Source organism: Sphaeramia orbicularis, chromosome 3, assembly GCF_902148855.1.
Source record: "Sphaeramia orbicularis chromosome 3, fSphaOr1.1, whole genome shotgun sequence".
Classification (NCBI taxonomy): domain Eukaryota; kingdom Metazoa; phylum Chordata; class Actinopteri; order Kurtiformes; family Apogonidae; genus Sphaeramia; species Sphaeramia orbicularis.
In genome coordinates, this window is record NC_043959.1 from 14054511 (window position 1) to 14071076 (window position 16566).

The following is a 16566-nucleotide window of genomic DNA, read 5'->3' on the forward strand; positions in this document are numbered from 1 at the left end:
TCCTGACCTGAGATGGCGTTGGTCACAGACATGAGGGGGGAGTGCAGAGCCGGGGTCACCCCCCACACTGTGTGGTATCCAACGATGCCAGCCAGGCCGAAGGTGGTCACCATCTGAGTGAAGGCGGCATTGGGAGAGATGATGCCCAGAGCCAAACATGTGGACAGACCTACAGACGGATGGACACACAGGAGACACACACTGTTGGTCTGGTTCCTCAGACTACCCTGGGACATAGAGGGTTTCAGAGCAGGTTTGACTGATAAAGACATAAAATCAATAAAACAATCAAATTCTATTTATACAGGTACATCTCAAAAAATTAGAATATCATGAAAAAGTTCAATATTTTTTGTCACTCATTTCAGAAAGTGAAACCCATATATTATATAGACCAGGGATCTCAAACTCATTTTCTTTCAAGGGGCCACATTCAGCCCGATTTGATCTCAACTGGGCCGGACCAGTAAAATCATAACATAATAAGCTATAAACAATGACTTTGGTTTTGAACAAAAAAAAAAAAAAAAAATTAATTGGTAAATTATGAAAATACTTACTTATATAAACTATCCAAACCTGAAAAAACTGAAATTTCTTAAGAAAAATAAGTGCAATTTTAACAATATTCTGCCTCAACTTCTCATTTCTACATGTGCATTATGGATCAGATCTACAAAGACACTAAACACTGAGGAACAGGCAGAAAATTGTTAAAATTGTGCTTAATTTTCTTTAGACATTTCAGGTTCATATTTGTTCATGTTATTCACATTTTAGTGGTACAGGATAGTTTGTAAATGTAAATATTTTCATAATTTAATGTTATTTTTTATACTAAAACAAAGACAATTCAAAGTTGTCATTATTGTTGACATAATGTAATTTTTTTCCCACATCAAACTGAGAAGAAAATATGGAGTCATTAATTTTGTAGGTTATTATGCTGTTGTTTTTCTTGAGCTCATATTGGTCTGTATGTGGAACCTGAACTAAAATGAGTTCGACAGCCTTGACTGAATTGCACTTTGCTAATTCATCCCACGGGCCGGATGGGAACCTTTGGTGGGCCGCATTTGGCCCCCGGGACGCATGTTTAAGACCCCTGATATAGACTCATTAGACATAGAGTGAAATATTTCAAGCCTTATTTCTTGAAATTTTGATGTTTATGTCTCACAGGTAATGAAAACCCAAAATTCAGTGTCTCATAAAATTTGAATATTGCATAAAATCTATAAATAAAAGCATATTTTCAACAGAAATATCAGGCGTCTGTTCATTTCTGTCTGTTTAAAGGAAGTTTTTCCTTCCTCTGTCTCCAAGTGTTTACTCCTGGAGGATTCTGTCGGTGTCTATAAATTGGCTTAAGAGTCTGTTTTAGACCAGCTCTAAATGTAAAGTGCCATGAGATAACTTTTGTTATAATTTGGCGCTATACAGACACATCTAAAAAAAAAACTGAATATCATGAAAAAGTTCAATATTTTTTGTCACTCATTTCAGAAAGTGAAACCCATATATTATATAGGCTCATTAGACATAGAGTGAAATATTTCAAGCCTTATGTGTTTAGTATTTGTGCATATTTCTGGTGTAATTCCATTCTTCCAGGAAATAATCTTTAAAAAAAAACAGAAAAAAAAATTGCCTTTTTAACAGTATCATGATATATCCATTTTATATCATATCATGATCCTAGTATTGTGATTTGTATCGTATCGTCACATTCTTGCCGATACACAGCCCTAACGACGACGTACAAATCAAAGAACACTTACAAACCACTGCACTTTCCATTCTATCCCAACACTGTATGATGTGAGTTTAAAGGTGAAAATGGAGTAGTATTGAGTGGAGAGGCCTGAGTGTTCGTGTGTTGGACCTGTGGTGTAGACGCCAGCAGAGGTCATGGTGCGTCTAAAGGGGGAGATCGTAGCAGCTTTCTCAGCATCCAGCTCTGCAACTGATTTCTGTTTGACGGGGGGCGGGGGGGTCGTTTTAGGGAGCGGAGGCGGGAACATGTTCTTGCCGTCCTGGACACATGAAATGCACAACATCAGCATCAGTGTGAGACCACAGAGGAGACCGTCAGGGAAAAAAATAATCTCCTCTGAGTTTTGCGTGACAAACGCACATCAAGAGCTTTGGCAACTTTGCATTGTGGGAGAAATCTGGTGTGGTTGGTGGGAGCACTAGAAATCCAAACTCACAGACTGCACAGATCATATTGAACAAACAGCAATCATGAACCAGTTACCAGTGGTTTGGAAAGATAAATGTTCTCGTAAGGGGCCCGAGTGGTGCTTAGTTTAAAAAGGAGGGAAAATGATAGGTCGTGTTGAGGTTGCATGCTTTCCCTGCCATAAACAATGTGTCAAAGCCAGAATTCCAGGAAAAGTTGATTTTGAAACATCCGTTGCATTCTTGTTGGGGTCCAATGTGAGCCGCTCCCAGCTGGGATCTGGTTTTTGGCGCTCAGTATTACAGCGTGACACGATCGGGTTGTTCATGCAACGGAGGAACGGAGGGGACGCCAGCAGAGGGGGAGGCTGCCGCGGAATTAAACCCACCTTCATCTGATGTAACAGGGTCTCATATTGAACCTGAGGCAACAACTGCAATATTTGGCATTACATCACATCCTTTTCATTTTAACCAAAATTCCAAAAATCAAATTACCTTCACCACTCTTCTAGCTCGTAGACGACTACTACTAAAATGGAAAGATAAACAACCTCCGACATTTAAATCTTGGTTTCTGGATCTTTTACATCACAGGTGTCAAACATGTGGCCCGGGGGACCAAATCCTGCCCACCAAAGGGTTCAATCTGGCCCGCAGGATGAAGTTTGTGAAATGCAAAAATTACACTGAAGAAATTAACAATCAATGGTGTCAAAATCATTTTAATTCAGGTTCCACATACAGACACATACAGACCAATTAGATTTCAAGTGGGTCAGAACCAGTAAAATATTATCATAATAACCTATAAATAATGACAACTCCAAATTCTATCTTTGTTTTTTTGGTGTAAAAAAGTAAAATTACATGAAAATGTTTACATTACCAAACTATACTTTTACAAAAAATGGGAATAACCTGAAGAAACATGAACAAAAAGAAATGTCTTAAGAAAAGAAAAGTAAATGCAATATTACCAATATTCTGCCTGTTACTAAATGTTTTGTGCGATTGTTATGCACATGTGTAAATAATAAACTGAGAAACTGAGGCAGAATATTGTTAAAATTGCACTTGTTTTTCTTAACACAATTCAAGTTGTTCATGTTATTTAGAATTTTTAAGGAAACTTTGTAGATGTAAACCTGATCGTAATAGAATTTTACTTTTTTCACTGTTATTATTTTACTGGTCTGGCCCATTTGAGATCAAATTGGGCTGAATGTCGAACTGAACTAAAATGTGTTTGACACCCCTATTTTACATCATTTAACATTGGAAAAAGTCAGATATTCTATAAGAGGATGTGCCAGTAAGTTTTTCAGAACCTGGCAAGGTTATTATTGTTAACAAAAATTAACGAAATGACGAAAACTAGAATTGAAAAAACATTTTCGTTAACTGAAATAAATAAAAACTATAATTAAAAGAAAAAAAAAAAAACGATAACTAACTGAAACTGCATTGTGTGCTTATAAAACTAACTAAAATGGATAAAAATTCTGGATAAAATTCCCTTCATTTTTGTCTTTTTCAATGTCGGATTGATACAAAAGCGATTTTTTCGCTTTAGCAATTTTAGCTAGCAGCACCATACAACACTTAACGGTCCATCACTTGTGGTTTCCAGTCATCTTCTGGTCCCCACTCTACCTGGAAACATGGAGACTAAAGTTGGGAGAAAGCAGCAGAGTCCTGTCTGGGATTTATTTGAATACGACAGAGAAGAAGAGAAAAGATACGACAAAACTAAAATGAATACTAAAACTAAACTCAAAACTAAGCATTTAGAAAAAAATGAAAACTAATAAAAACTAGCAAACCTGCTCTAAAAACGAATTAAAACTAACTGAATTACAGAAAAAAAAAGTCAAAACGAAATAAAACTAAACTATAACGAAAAATCCAAAACTATTATAACCTTGGTACATGGCAATCTGTTCTGAATCACATAAAAGAGGTCGATCCCTCACTTATTCCACAGTAGTTTTATTAATACGAGTCTGTGACTAATATCTATGTTCCTTATTTATTTATTTATTATTATTATTATTATTATTATTATTATTATTGTCAGTTATCTTTTTTTTCTGGGTGCAACAGGGTGGGAATGTTCATGGGTTTGGGTTAAAAAACAAACAAAAAAAAACAATGACTGTATTACGCTTTTCTGTGACTCGATATGTAATAAAAATCCCTTTGAATGAAACCCACCTTCATAACCAGAGTCCCTCTGATGACGTGGTCCATGGTTCCGTAGTCGAAGTCGTCTGTGGGCTCGTAGTGGAAGTACTCCTTGTCTGGGCTGATGGCCTTCAGGAGCTTCAGGATGTTGTTGGAGTACAGGGTGCTGGCTTGGGTGGCCATGCGGCTGGGCAGGTCAGTGTAGCCGATGTGGGTGACCCCCTGGTGATTACAAGACGTTAAACGGACGCACATTTCACAGAGTTCGTTGAACATTATCTGAATAAGTGAAAATCTAGTTATAACACAGAAGTTACACGCATAAAATAAGATATTATTGTAGTTAATTGGTTATCATGATAAGAATATATTATCACATTTATTGATCATTGCATTTGGAGTAAGTAGTAGTAGTAGTGGATAATTTTTTGGGCTGTTCTCTTTTTTTTTTCTTCTACATACATACATTTGAGATCAGATTAGATAGAACTTTATCGGTCCTTTGGGCAGAGACCTCAGGAAATTGAGGATTTACTCTTTTTTTTTTATATAGATTTACTATAAATCAAAGTATAAAAACTAGCAGTAAAAAATCCCTTGCAAAAGAAATTTCTAATCTCAATGGGACTTCCGGGTTGAATAAAGTTCAATAAATAATAAACAGCAGTAGCAGATTGTCTTATGGCATCTGAAGCCTCCATAACAGGCTGATGAGGAACGTTTTGATTAGATCCATTTTTTTTTTTTTTTTTTATAGGAAAGTACTGGTTTGTCAAAAGAAGTGATTTCAGGGATATTTAAGTGATCAGAGCAAATTTGAGATGTGTAAAAAAAAAGCATTCAACAGTTTGAATATGTATCATAAAAAGGAAGAGGAAGGGTTATGTTTCAGAAACTAGAACAAATAAACCTGTGTGATGGTTCCTGGGTAAACTGTGAGGACCTAACTGAAGACTGCAGGTCTAACCTTGTAAGTGTACAGCTCTCCAGGTCTGGTGGTCTCAATGTTTCCTCCTGCCTCTGCAGCAAGATCCACAACGACCGACCCGTCTTTCATCGACTCCACAAATTCCGTCTTGATGAGAATCGGTGCTCGTTTTCCTGTATAAAGGTGGTGGAAACAGTGGGACAGTTCAGCAGAATGAAACCAGATTAAAGCTCCTGTATTCAACCACAAGGGGGCAGAATCACATCACAGAGTTAACGACCTCCTACAGATGACTGCAGTCATTATGGGGACCAAAGTGTGGAACTGTCACATGTTTCCTGGTTCCGGGTCCAAACATGCCATGTTTTTATTGAGTTTTGCTGTTTTTTTGTGCATTTTTCTGGTTTGTAGAGTTCATTACGGTGGCCCAGAGGTGCAACAGCCCAAAAAATTATCCACTATAAGAAAAAAAAGAAAAGCCCAAAAAAATATCCACTGTAAGAAAAAAAAAGAACAGCCTAAAAAAATATCCACTATAAGAAAAAAACCCATCATCCATCTTTTCAATTAAGGGGGCACCGTTTACCCGAAAGGTCTCTTGCTTTAAAATTAAGGCCACCACAAAAAATAAAAGCATAGGCTGAAAATTTTTAAGGCCTTCAGCTAATGTGGCTAATGCTAAGGAAGTAACCCACCAGAAGTGGGGGTCGGAGCGCTAAAAATAAAGTTATTTTAAAAATATTTACATTAATATAGTTTGCAAAGTGGTTAAACGATTAATTTAGGTTAATTTTAAATCAGAGGGGTAGGACTGACTTGGGATCAGAACAGTTGGACTGACCTGGGATCAGAATGATAGAACTGACCTGGGATCAGAGGGATAGGACTGACCCGGGATCAGAACGATAGAACTGGCTCGGGATCAGAACGGTAAGACTGACCTGGGATCAGAACAGTCAGACTGACCTGGGATCAGAACGATAGAACTGACTCTGGATCAGAACAGTCTGACTGACCTGGGATCAGAACAGTCGGACCGACCTGGGATCAGAGGGGTAGGACTGACCCGGGATCAGAACGATAGAACTGGCTCGGGATCAGAACGGTAAGACTGACCTGGGATCAGAACAGTCGGACTGACCTGGGATCAGAACGATAGAACTGACTCTGGATCAGAACAGTCTGACTGACCTGGGATCAGAACAGTTGGACCGACCTGGGATCAGAGGGGTAGGACTGACCCGGGATCAGAACGATAGAACTGGCTCGGGATCAGAACAGTAAGACTGACCTGGGATCAGCGCGGTAGGACTGACCTGGGATCAGAGTGGTAGGACTGACCCGGGATCAGAGGGGTAGGACTGACCTGGGATCAGAACGGTAGAACTGGCCTGGGATCAGAACGGTAGAACTGACCTGGGATCAGAACAGTCTGACTGACCTGGGATCAGCACGGTAGAACTGACCTGGGATCAGAGTGGTAGGACTGACCCAGGATCAGAGGGGTAGGACTGACCCAGGATCAGAGTGGTAGGACTGACCCAGGATCAGAGGGGTAGGACTGACCCAGGATCAGAGGGGTAGGACTGACCTGGGATCAGAGCGGTGCTGATGATGATGTCCACCTCTTTGCACTGCTTGGCAAACAGGGCCATCTCGGCTTCGATGAACTCCTTGGACATCTCTTTGGCGTACCCTCCGACCCCCTCCCCGGACTCTTTCACCTCCACCTCCAGGGGTTCTGCTCCAAAGGACTTGAACTGCTCCAGGGCCGCAGGTCTGAAGGACAGGTGAGCAGTCCGTCATCTCTCACTGCATTCAAACCCAGTACTTCTGTTCCTCTAGAGTCTGCTGTTTTCTTTATTTACCTGGTGTCAAATCCTCGGACTATGGCTCCCATGGACTTGGCAGCTCCTGCTGCTGCTAAACCAGCGACTCCACCTCCAATAACCAGCACCTGCAAAAAATACATAACCATATGTAATACTGTAGCACGGCAACAAAACAAGAAGTAGGATATTTTCATTATGATAATTCTGTTGAACATTTTTCTTTTCTATTAAGGGTTTATTTTGTTTTCAGTTTCAGGTAAAATACTTCTAAATGATTGAATGTTTTGTCATGTTACTAGTGTATGTCCCATTCTGTTGTAATAGTTTTGTATGCTCTACCTGTAGATTTGACATATTCTGGTATTTGTGCACTAACTTTCATGTTCAAAATCAATATAAACAAAATTTTAAAAATGAAAAATAAGCCTTAATTCACAAAAATCAGTGCTGTTATCTGGATACATCCGTTGCAATTTTAAGCATCATTTACCTCTTTTGCATCACTTGTATCTTAATAACGTTTACATCTTGTTGCGTCTTTTAAGTCATTTTCGTTTTCTTAAGCTTTCTGTGAATATTTTAAACAAAAGCCAAAATAATTTTCTGTTTTTTTTTTTCATCTTTTACACTGCAAAAACCCTTTAAAGAATGAAATGGTTTGACATTTATTAATTATTCAGAATCAGAATACAATGCAATGCACTAGATTTATTTGTGATGCAATGAAGAGTAGGGATGTTAGAAAATATTGGTTCTGCAATATATCGCGATACATCATTTCACAATACTGTATCCATATGAAAAAAGTATTGTATCGATATTTTTAGGTATTTATTCAAATGCAGATATGGCAGAGGTTCATTTTTGTTTTGTTTTTTTATTTATATTTTATTTACTATTATTTAACACTCTTTTATTAAATAATGGTTATTTGAATCATCCTAAAAGCCCTTTTTACTGTCTGAGAGGCAGATGTTTGTTCCATTGGAAACTAGGAGAATTAGAAAAATGTTGTGATATAGCATTAGATCCTGTTGGGATCAAATAAAAATGTGTTTAGTATTTGTGCAGATTTCTGGTGTAATTCCATTCTTCCAGGAAACATTCTTTAAAAAAAAAAGAAAAAAAAAGAAGCCTTTTTTACAGTATCATGATATATCGTGACTAGGTCTGTTAGAAAATATCGGTTCTGCAATCTTTCACGATATTTCGTTTCACAATACTGTATTGATACTAAAAAGTACTGTATCGATATTTTTAGGTATTTACTCAAATGCAGATATGGCCAAGGTTCATTTTTGTTTTTCTTTATTGTTTACATCTTATTTATTATTATTTAACACTGTTTAATTAAATAATGGTTATTTGAAGCATTCTAAGGGCACTTATTACTGTCTGAGAGGCAAATGTTAAGTCCTTTGTTGGGACAAAAATACTGTTCTGATGTTAGTTCTGAACTAATAGAATATGAACATTTGAACAGGATCTGAAACTGTAATGTCTGTAAAACAAAATGTAAGTTTGAACACAGGAACATTTTGTGATATAACATTAGATCCTGTTGTGATCAGATAAAAATTTATTCCGTATTTGTACATAGTTCTGGTGTAATTCCATTCTTCCAGGAAATAATCTTTAAAAAAAAAAAAAAAAAGAAAGAAAAAAAATTGCCTTTTTAACAGTATCATGATATATCGTGACATATCATATCCTAGTAATGTGATTTGTATCGTATTGCCAAGATTCTTGCCAACACACACCCCTAATGAAGAGAAACAGGAACCACAGTAGAAATGTCAGTTCTGTACTTTACCTTCGCTGGAGGGACTTTTCCTGCCGCTGTGATCTGACCAGTGAAGAAGCGGCCGAAGTGGTTCGAAGCCAGAACCACAGCCTTGTACCTATAAAAAGTATAAAAGTATTTACACTGGCTGTACCTTCCTGAACACCAACAAATATGTTCATATGAACTGAAGTGGATGTTCGTTTGTCCTCACCCAGCGATGTTGGCCATGGAGCTGAGGGCATCGTAGCCCTGGGCGATGGTGACCCTGGGGACCTGGTCCATGGCCAGCACGGTGGTCTGACGCTCCGACAGCTTGTTCATCAGCTCTGCGTTCTGGGCCGGATAGATGAAACTGACCAGGGTGGAGCTGGGCTTCAGAAGGTCTGCTTCAGTCAGACTGGGGGCTCGCACCTGCAGCGAAACCAAAACCAATCTGTAATGAGGAGTTTTAGTAACAGTTCAGCGATGAAAGAATGTAATCCTGTAACTGTATTTGGATTTAGTTTGACTGCAGAGTAGGGCATGTGTGTATCTGCTCTGTTGTTTTTTTTGTTTTTTACAGTATCCATGCAGCTCAGTAGACACAAATTTTTCAGCGATTAATCAATTAATTGACTCAAACAGATTTTTAAAAAATTACTCGATTACTATTTTACTGAATCAAAGCTTCATTTCTTTGCTGCTAAACACTGGTTCCACTGTTGTGTTTCACAAGGACACTTATTGTGACGCACATGACGCCAGGATCAACGTAAACAACAGAAGAAACAAGGACAAAAAGGCAGAAAATGTCTATATGTTGACTTTTCTACATTAAAACCATCACTTCCTCCTTTAAACTTTGAAGCTTTAACACAAACATTATAAATCTGAGTGTGTTTGTTTCAGTTTCAGTTTTTTAACCCTTTCATGCATACTGGTCACTACAGTGGACAGTTATTCTACAGCTGTTCTCTTGTATATTCATGGGTTTTGTTGTTTTAGTTCCATATCACACAGTGAACGCATCATCCCATCCACTGCAATTCATATCATTACTGTAACGTTGCTGTTTTTGATAAACCTGATCTGCACTAACATGTTTGAGTGTAAATCAATTGCTAATTGTTATTAGACTGTAATTAAAAGTTTTCTTAATCAAAAAGTTTATTTTTTCATTTTATTTCCATGAAGTGATATGAGGTGTATTCTGCCCCTGTTTGTGTGCGTGTAGCGATTAGCTCGACAGATAGACAACAGGTTTCCCAAGAAAAGCTGAATGCCAAAACTTCTCTCCAAAGCTTTACTTGAGACTCACTGTAAAACTGCAAACACACATACAGAATATGTCTCCGTTCTGTTCATTGCCTTAGTACACTTACATGGCATTAAACATTTAAATGAATAGCAAATACATCGCTAGCTCGATGCTAACTTGAATGGGAAAATCCATAGACACGCTAACGATTAGCATTCACAGATTAATTTAAGATTTATAACGTCTTTTTATCCAGCAACAAAGGTTCACATCAGAGGTATTTTTTACTATTCATTCTTACAACAACTGAACATAAAATACTCACAGGCATACATTTTCCTGGCCATACAAACAGAGTTAGAGAAACATGTCTATTAGTTCGTTCTTATGTCTGAACTGGCTACGGCAACACCGAAAGGACAAAATATACATTACTGCAAGTTATTCTGACCACTAGAGGGCCCCCTTTGCTTGCTTTTAACAACAGAACATCAAAAGTGATAAATAACTAATATTAGAGTATGCTAAAATGTGAGAAAACATCAGATTAGCTGCATTAAAAATGTTTTTAATCACTTTCTAATGATGGGTTTTAAATACATGTTTCTTTGCTTCAAAAATGAAATGCATAGTGTCCAGCTGAGTGGACATTTTTGTAACTCCATGAAAAATAGGTTCATAAAAAAATTTAAATCGCAATGTTTTTTTTCATGCCTAAAGAAGAATGAAAACACTCAGGAAAAAAATCTCGACCGAGGTTCTCCTAATTCATGCATGAAAGGGTTAAGTTAGTCAGATGGATCCAAATGTGTTTCAGACCTGACAGACTGTTTACTGATGTCATTGGACTGGTTTGTTGTTGTTTATATCTATCATATATATCATATTCCATCCATCCATCCATCTCCAGACCTTGAGGACCAGGTCTGACCCCAGAGCCCCCTGGACATCAGTGATGGTGGCTCCAGCGTCTCTGTACAGCTGATCTGAGAACTTGGACTCATCTCCGGCTCCACTTTCCACCTGGACTTGGAAGCCCTGTTTGACCAGCGCCTGCACGCCTGCGGGGGACAACGCCACGCGACGCTCACTCTGAAACGTCTCCTTAGGAACCCCCACCACCAGGTCCTTATAGGGCACACCTGCAAACAAACACAGCAGGGCATTTCACAGGTTTGAGGTTAGTTCTCCAAGTTTTTGGAATAGAATAGAATAGAATAGAATAGAATAGAATAGAATACAATACAATACAATACAATACAATACAATACAATTCAATACAATACAACAAAATAAAAAATAAAAAATTTAACGCAATAAAAGACTATAAAAATATCACACAAAACACTGAAAGTTGTAGTCATGTGCACAAAGCTACAGTATTTCTTCATATTTATCACTCAGATGAATACTGATGAAAATATATATGTATATGTGTATAGATGGATAGATGTGTACGTATATGTGTGTATATGTATGTATGTATATATGTACATATTGTTGGTTTAGACAAAGGGGTGAGAGCTAATAAGCTATGCTTCTTCTCACTCCTTTTCGAATATGACTTTTTTTTTCTTTCTTTTCTTTTACGTGTATCATTATTTTATGCTTCCTTGACTTTTGATTTCTATGTTATGTTATGCAAAGAAGTCAAATAGTAGTAATCAGGAAGCTTGTATCATATCCATATTCGAAATAAATCAATTAAAAAAAAAAAAAAAAAAAAAAAAGAAAACAGATTCATGTTCGGTCACAGACACAGTAACTGTTGGTTACAGTTCATGGTGACTTTGACTTTAAAAACCCCTGGAACTGTCCTTTCTTCATCAACATGTGGTTCAGAGCACGCCTGTGGACGTCGTGTCTGCGAGGCGTGTCAGGTTACACATTTCTGTCCATACACGGCGTGGTGACCTCGGCGCCATGGAGACATTATTAGCAGGTGATTGGCTAGGAGCCAGCGTACACACACACACACACACACACACACACAGGCCTGCACAGATCTGCACTAAACCCTTTAAACTTCCAGCCCTCAGTCACCCACAGAACCACCAAACTGTTCTGGTACAGATCCATTCAGTGAACGTCTGTGAACCGGATCAGGATCAGCTGTTAAACTTTCACATGTCACCTTTAATTGACCTCTCAGATCTCAGCGGCGCCCACAGCTCAGTAAAGCCAGGCCAAACACTTCAACTGTGTTCCCTATTTTGGAAACATCTCTCCGGTAACTGCTTCAACAACTCCTGCTCTGTGGGTTTGGTTTTGTTTTTTGTCCTTCACTCACTGTTTATGCTCTGATTTCTCGGCTCAGAAATCAGACGCAGAGAAAATCCAAGAGTGTGGGATAAAAAAACACAGCCCTGCTGGTGTCCCTCCTTACCTTTGGAGGCCTGTTGGTCCCATAACACAGGGAAGGTCCTGAAGTGTCTCCGTCCAGGCGTCCTCTGACAGGCGCCTCGCTGGATCAGAGCGGTAGAAGACAAGGAGACGCAGCGCAGGAGGGTCGACATGGTCACCGGGATTTAAAAAAAAAAAACACAAAAAACACGCAGAGGTAGGTGAGAAGTGTCTACGTCTGCTCTAATTAAACAAAGGACATCTAATCCCCCCCCCCAAAGATGTCCCGACCCCCCGTCTGTGGATCTGGACTCTACTGTGCTCCCTGTGTCCCTGTGCAGCGAGGCCTACAAACTGCTGGTTGACATTTCAGCTCCATAGGACACGACGACACACACTCCAGGGCCTGGGCTGGATTACACACACTGACTCCGGGCTTGTTCGCGAGATCTGGACTTATGACGGCACAGGTAAACTGTGCCAAGTCTGGGCTGGCTGCTGTGGAGGGCAGGAGGAGAACAAAAAGAGCTCAGATAAGAAAGAGGGACGGCAGGTGGGACACACAAGGACAGTATGTCAGACAGAATGGGTTCATGTTGGACTGTTTTGGACTGTTTTCTTCATTTTTCTTCCTTTTGTTGGTTATTATTTCCTACTGTAAAGTTACACTTGGACATGACAGTTTATTATTGCACCTCAGTGTTAAAGTATCCACATTTCTAACCCACTTCTGTTTGTACTGTCTTCAAATGTTTCATGTATAGTGTGTTTGTTCTTGAGTTCCACTCTTTTTTTCTTGTGTTCTATTTTTTATTGTCAGAAGCTGTTGCTGCACTGCAATAAAGTCAAACTATCTATCTATCTATCTATCTATCTATCTATCTATCTATCTATCTATCTATCTATCTATCTATCTATCTATCTATCTATCTATCTATCTATCTATCTATCTATCGTTCTATCGTTCTATCGTTCTATCGTTCTATCTATCATTCTATCGTTCTATCTATCATTCTATCGTTCTATCGTTCTATCTATCGTTTTATCGTTCTATCTATCGTTTTATCGTTCTAGCTATCTATCTATCTATCTATCTATCTATCTATCTATCTATCTATCTATCTATCTATCTATCTATCTATCTATCTATCTATCTATCTATCTATCGTTCTATCGTTCTATCGTTCTATCGTTCTATCTATCGTTCTATCTATCGTTCTATCTATCGTTCTATCTATCGTTCTATCGTTCTATCGCTCTATCGTTCTATCTATTGTTCTATCTATCGTTCTATCTATCTATCATTCTATCGTTCTGTCTATCGTTCTATCATTCTATCTATCTGGTTCCTTCTTGTTGAATTTTCTTCATTTTATGGATTATTTTGGTTCATTTTGTTAACTTTATTGATAATCCCATTCATTGTGTTCATGGTTTTGTCCACTTTGGCTCTTTTTTTTTTTTTATTTTAGTGCAAGTCTGGCTGACAATAATGAGAAAGAAATCACAACAGAGTAATCATATTCGTTTTGCTGTGAAACCATTTGTGAACTGAAATGGTTTTTATTGATCAAGTGAAGAGCTTCAGGTTTCAGATCTGGACTCAGACTTTGATGTTTCAGATCCTAACATTATCTCTGAGCTAGAGTCGTAACTTCTTATCATTTTTTTTTTCTATAAAATGACTCAAACACAAACACACTTTTCATATAATAATAGTTGACGTTAATGTTGCAACAGCTGCAGTTGCTCTAGTGGTGTTTACAGATAATTCGAGGAACATCACAGCATTCTGACGCAGTGTCCCACAGTTTGAGTCAAGAAGCTTAAAGTCAGATTTGTGTGTGTGAGTGTGAAGAGAAATCAGAAAAATCAGCAAAAGAAACAAATTAGTTTAAATCAGCCTCTGCTGAGTAGAACAGAACCTCCCACTGTTGGGGTCGTCACCACTGAATTTTCTTCGTGTCGTCACAAAAAGTAAAGCTTTAAATAATCACAGCTTCCTCTGTTCTTATTGGTTTCATTCACTTTATTGATTTTAATCAAACCATTTATTGACATCTGTTTACTTATTGATTCATTTTCTCCCACCCTGGCACATTTCATTTTATTTTACCTATTACTTTAAAAAAAACAACAACAGAACATTGTGTCTACATGTTACCGTCTGCTTTTTCGTGTTTGCAAACTGTTCAAATAAAATGCCCCTGTTCAGAGTAATAAAACTGTCTGAATCTTAACCCTTAAAGACCCACAACTATTTTGCCGAAACTTCCAAATGATTTTTTTTTCTTTCCTCAAGTAATTTATCACTTGCATTTATTTGCATTTTTCAGTGAAAAACGGGTATTTCCCAATATTTAATTCACTGATCATGTAAATGTTCATTGAAGATTAGATTAAAGTTAACAGTTATTATATCAGATACAGAGAAAACTGAAGAAGCAGTGTCTTTTTCAGTCCAGTCTGTCATTAACTGAACATAAACCCAGTGTGTTCATCCACTGTCATTGATCCAACTCCATGGGTTTCACTGGAGAATCAATGTTGTAGAAGATGATGGTGTTTCCACGGTAACTATGGAGCCTCTGAACGTCCAAATGGGTCATATCTGATGACCATGAAAAGATGAAGAACTTTATTTGACACCAATTATTGACATGGATTAATAGGATTAACAGGAATTAAACAGTTTAGATCAGTAGATGGTTTAGGTTAAAGGTGGATGTTTGGGTCCTTATGGGTTAACTCTTTATCGGGCAAGTGACTATTTTTGGTTATTTCCACACACATTACAAGACAGTGACAGCAATGGTTCCCATGAGGACAGTGAGTCCCCAATCTGAGGTCCCATGTGGTCTCCAGGGTCTGTAAGGTCCCATGTGGTCTCCAGGGTCTGTAAGGTCCCATGTGGTCTCCAGGGTCTGTAAGGTCCCATGTGGTCTGCAGGGTCTGTACGGTGACGGTCCATCTGTGCTTTGTTCTGCTCCATGAAGTAATGGAACTAATGTAAGGAGTGATGTTCAAAGGGGTCATGTGGATGTGGACAGGGGTCTGGACCACCACACCTGGGGGTCTAATGGGACCAAAGGAAGGTTCTAATGTTCTAAAATACATGTTCCTTTCACCTTACATGTGTTTTTCTTGTATTTTTTTTTTTTTTTTTAATTTTCTTCTTGGATTTCTTGGATTTTTTTTTTTTGGCCAATTACGTTTAAGAACAGTTCATTTCATGGACCTTAATTTTCTACAAAACAATTAAAAAAAAAAAAAAAAAAATCACAAAATTAATTAAGTCTTGTTAGCTCTTCCAATAACACAGTAAGGCTGAAATTTTGAATTTCACAATTTTTCCATGATTGAACTATAAAGGGTTAAAGTAACTCTGTTGAAAAGTAATGGAACTGCTTTTAAATACTTCATTAACGGGGGCAAAATAATAATTGGAGTTCTTAAAACATCCATTTAAACCGACACTACGAATGATATTTTTCTGTTTTTATATTTTTCAGATGGAAAATATGTTGATTTAATGTTTAATTAAAGATAGTTTGTGTTTGACTTCTGTCTCCATTCATGTGTGTGTGTGTGTGTGTGTGTGTGTGTGTGTGTGTGTGTGTGTGTGTGTACTATATTCCCATATTCATTTTGATAAGCCAAGCCGTTTGAATGCAAAATGAGTGTAATATGAGCTCTTATTCAGCCTTTCCTTATTTTTTAATACAAAGTAATGTGAGGATACCTCTCAGTAAACTGGTTTCACACATATATGTTCTATTCCCCACATTTGGTTTGTTGGATGTGCTCTCCCTAAAACCAACATTATTATTATTATTATTATTATTATTATTATGATGATGATGATGATGATGATGATGATGATGCACAAGACCCTGAACCAGTGTGAAAGCATGTCCTTGCTTTGTTGTTTGCATGTGGCATTTTCTCATTTTGACTGGTTTTATTTAGTGTTTCATTCCTTCCCTGCCTACACTGTAAAAAAAAAAAAAAAAAAAAAAAAAAAAAAAAAAAAAAGTAAAAAACAGTATTATTCCAGCAGCAGGGGTGC

At 37.8% G+C, this 16566-nt stretch overlaps 1 protein-coding gene across 2 annotated transcripts in view; it reads right to left on the reverse strand.

Moving 5' to 3' along the window:
* nnt2 (nicotinamide nucleotide transhydrogenase 2) overlaps positions 1-12935 on the reverse strand; it is a 38677-nt gene extending 25742 nt beyond the window's left edge. Inside the window, exons 1-10 of one of the 2 annotated variants that reach the window (XM_030131115.1) lie at positions 12541-12670; positions 11067-11296; positions 9129-9328; positions 8945-9032; positions 7168-7256; positions 6891-7078; positions 5339-5472; positions 4402-4593; positions 1886-2036; positions 8-169 (exon numbers count right to left, since the gene is read on the reverse strand). In XM_030131115.1, coding sequence (XP_029986975.1) covers positions 8-169; positions 1886-2036; positions 4402-4593; positions 5339-5472; positions 6891-7078; positions 7168-7256; positions 8945-9032; positions 9129-9328; positions 11067-11296; positions 12541-12670 — 1564 coding nt within the window. Of the gene's footprint in view, positions 1-7; positions 170-1885; positions 2037-4401; positions 4601-5338; positions 5473-6890; positions 7079-7167; positions 7257-8944; positions 9033-9128; positions 9329-11066; positions 11297-12540 lie in introns of both variants that reach the window. The other variant, XM_030131116.1, reaches the window with a different exon arrangement.
* Between the last annotated feature and the right edge of the window lie 3631 nt (positions 12936-16566).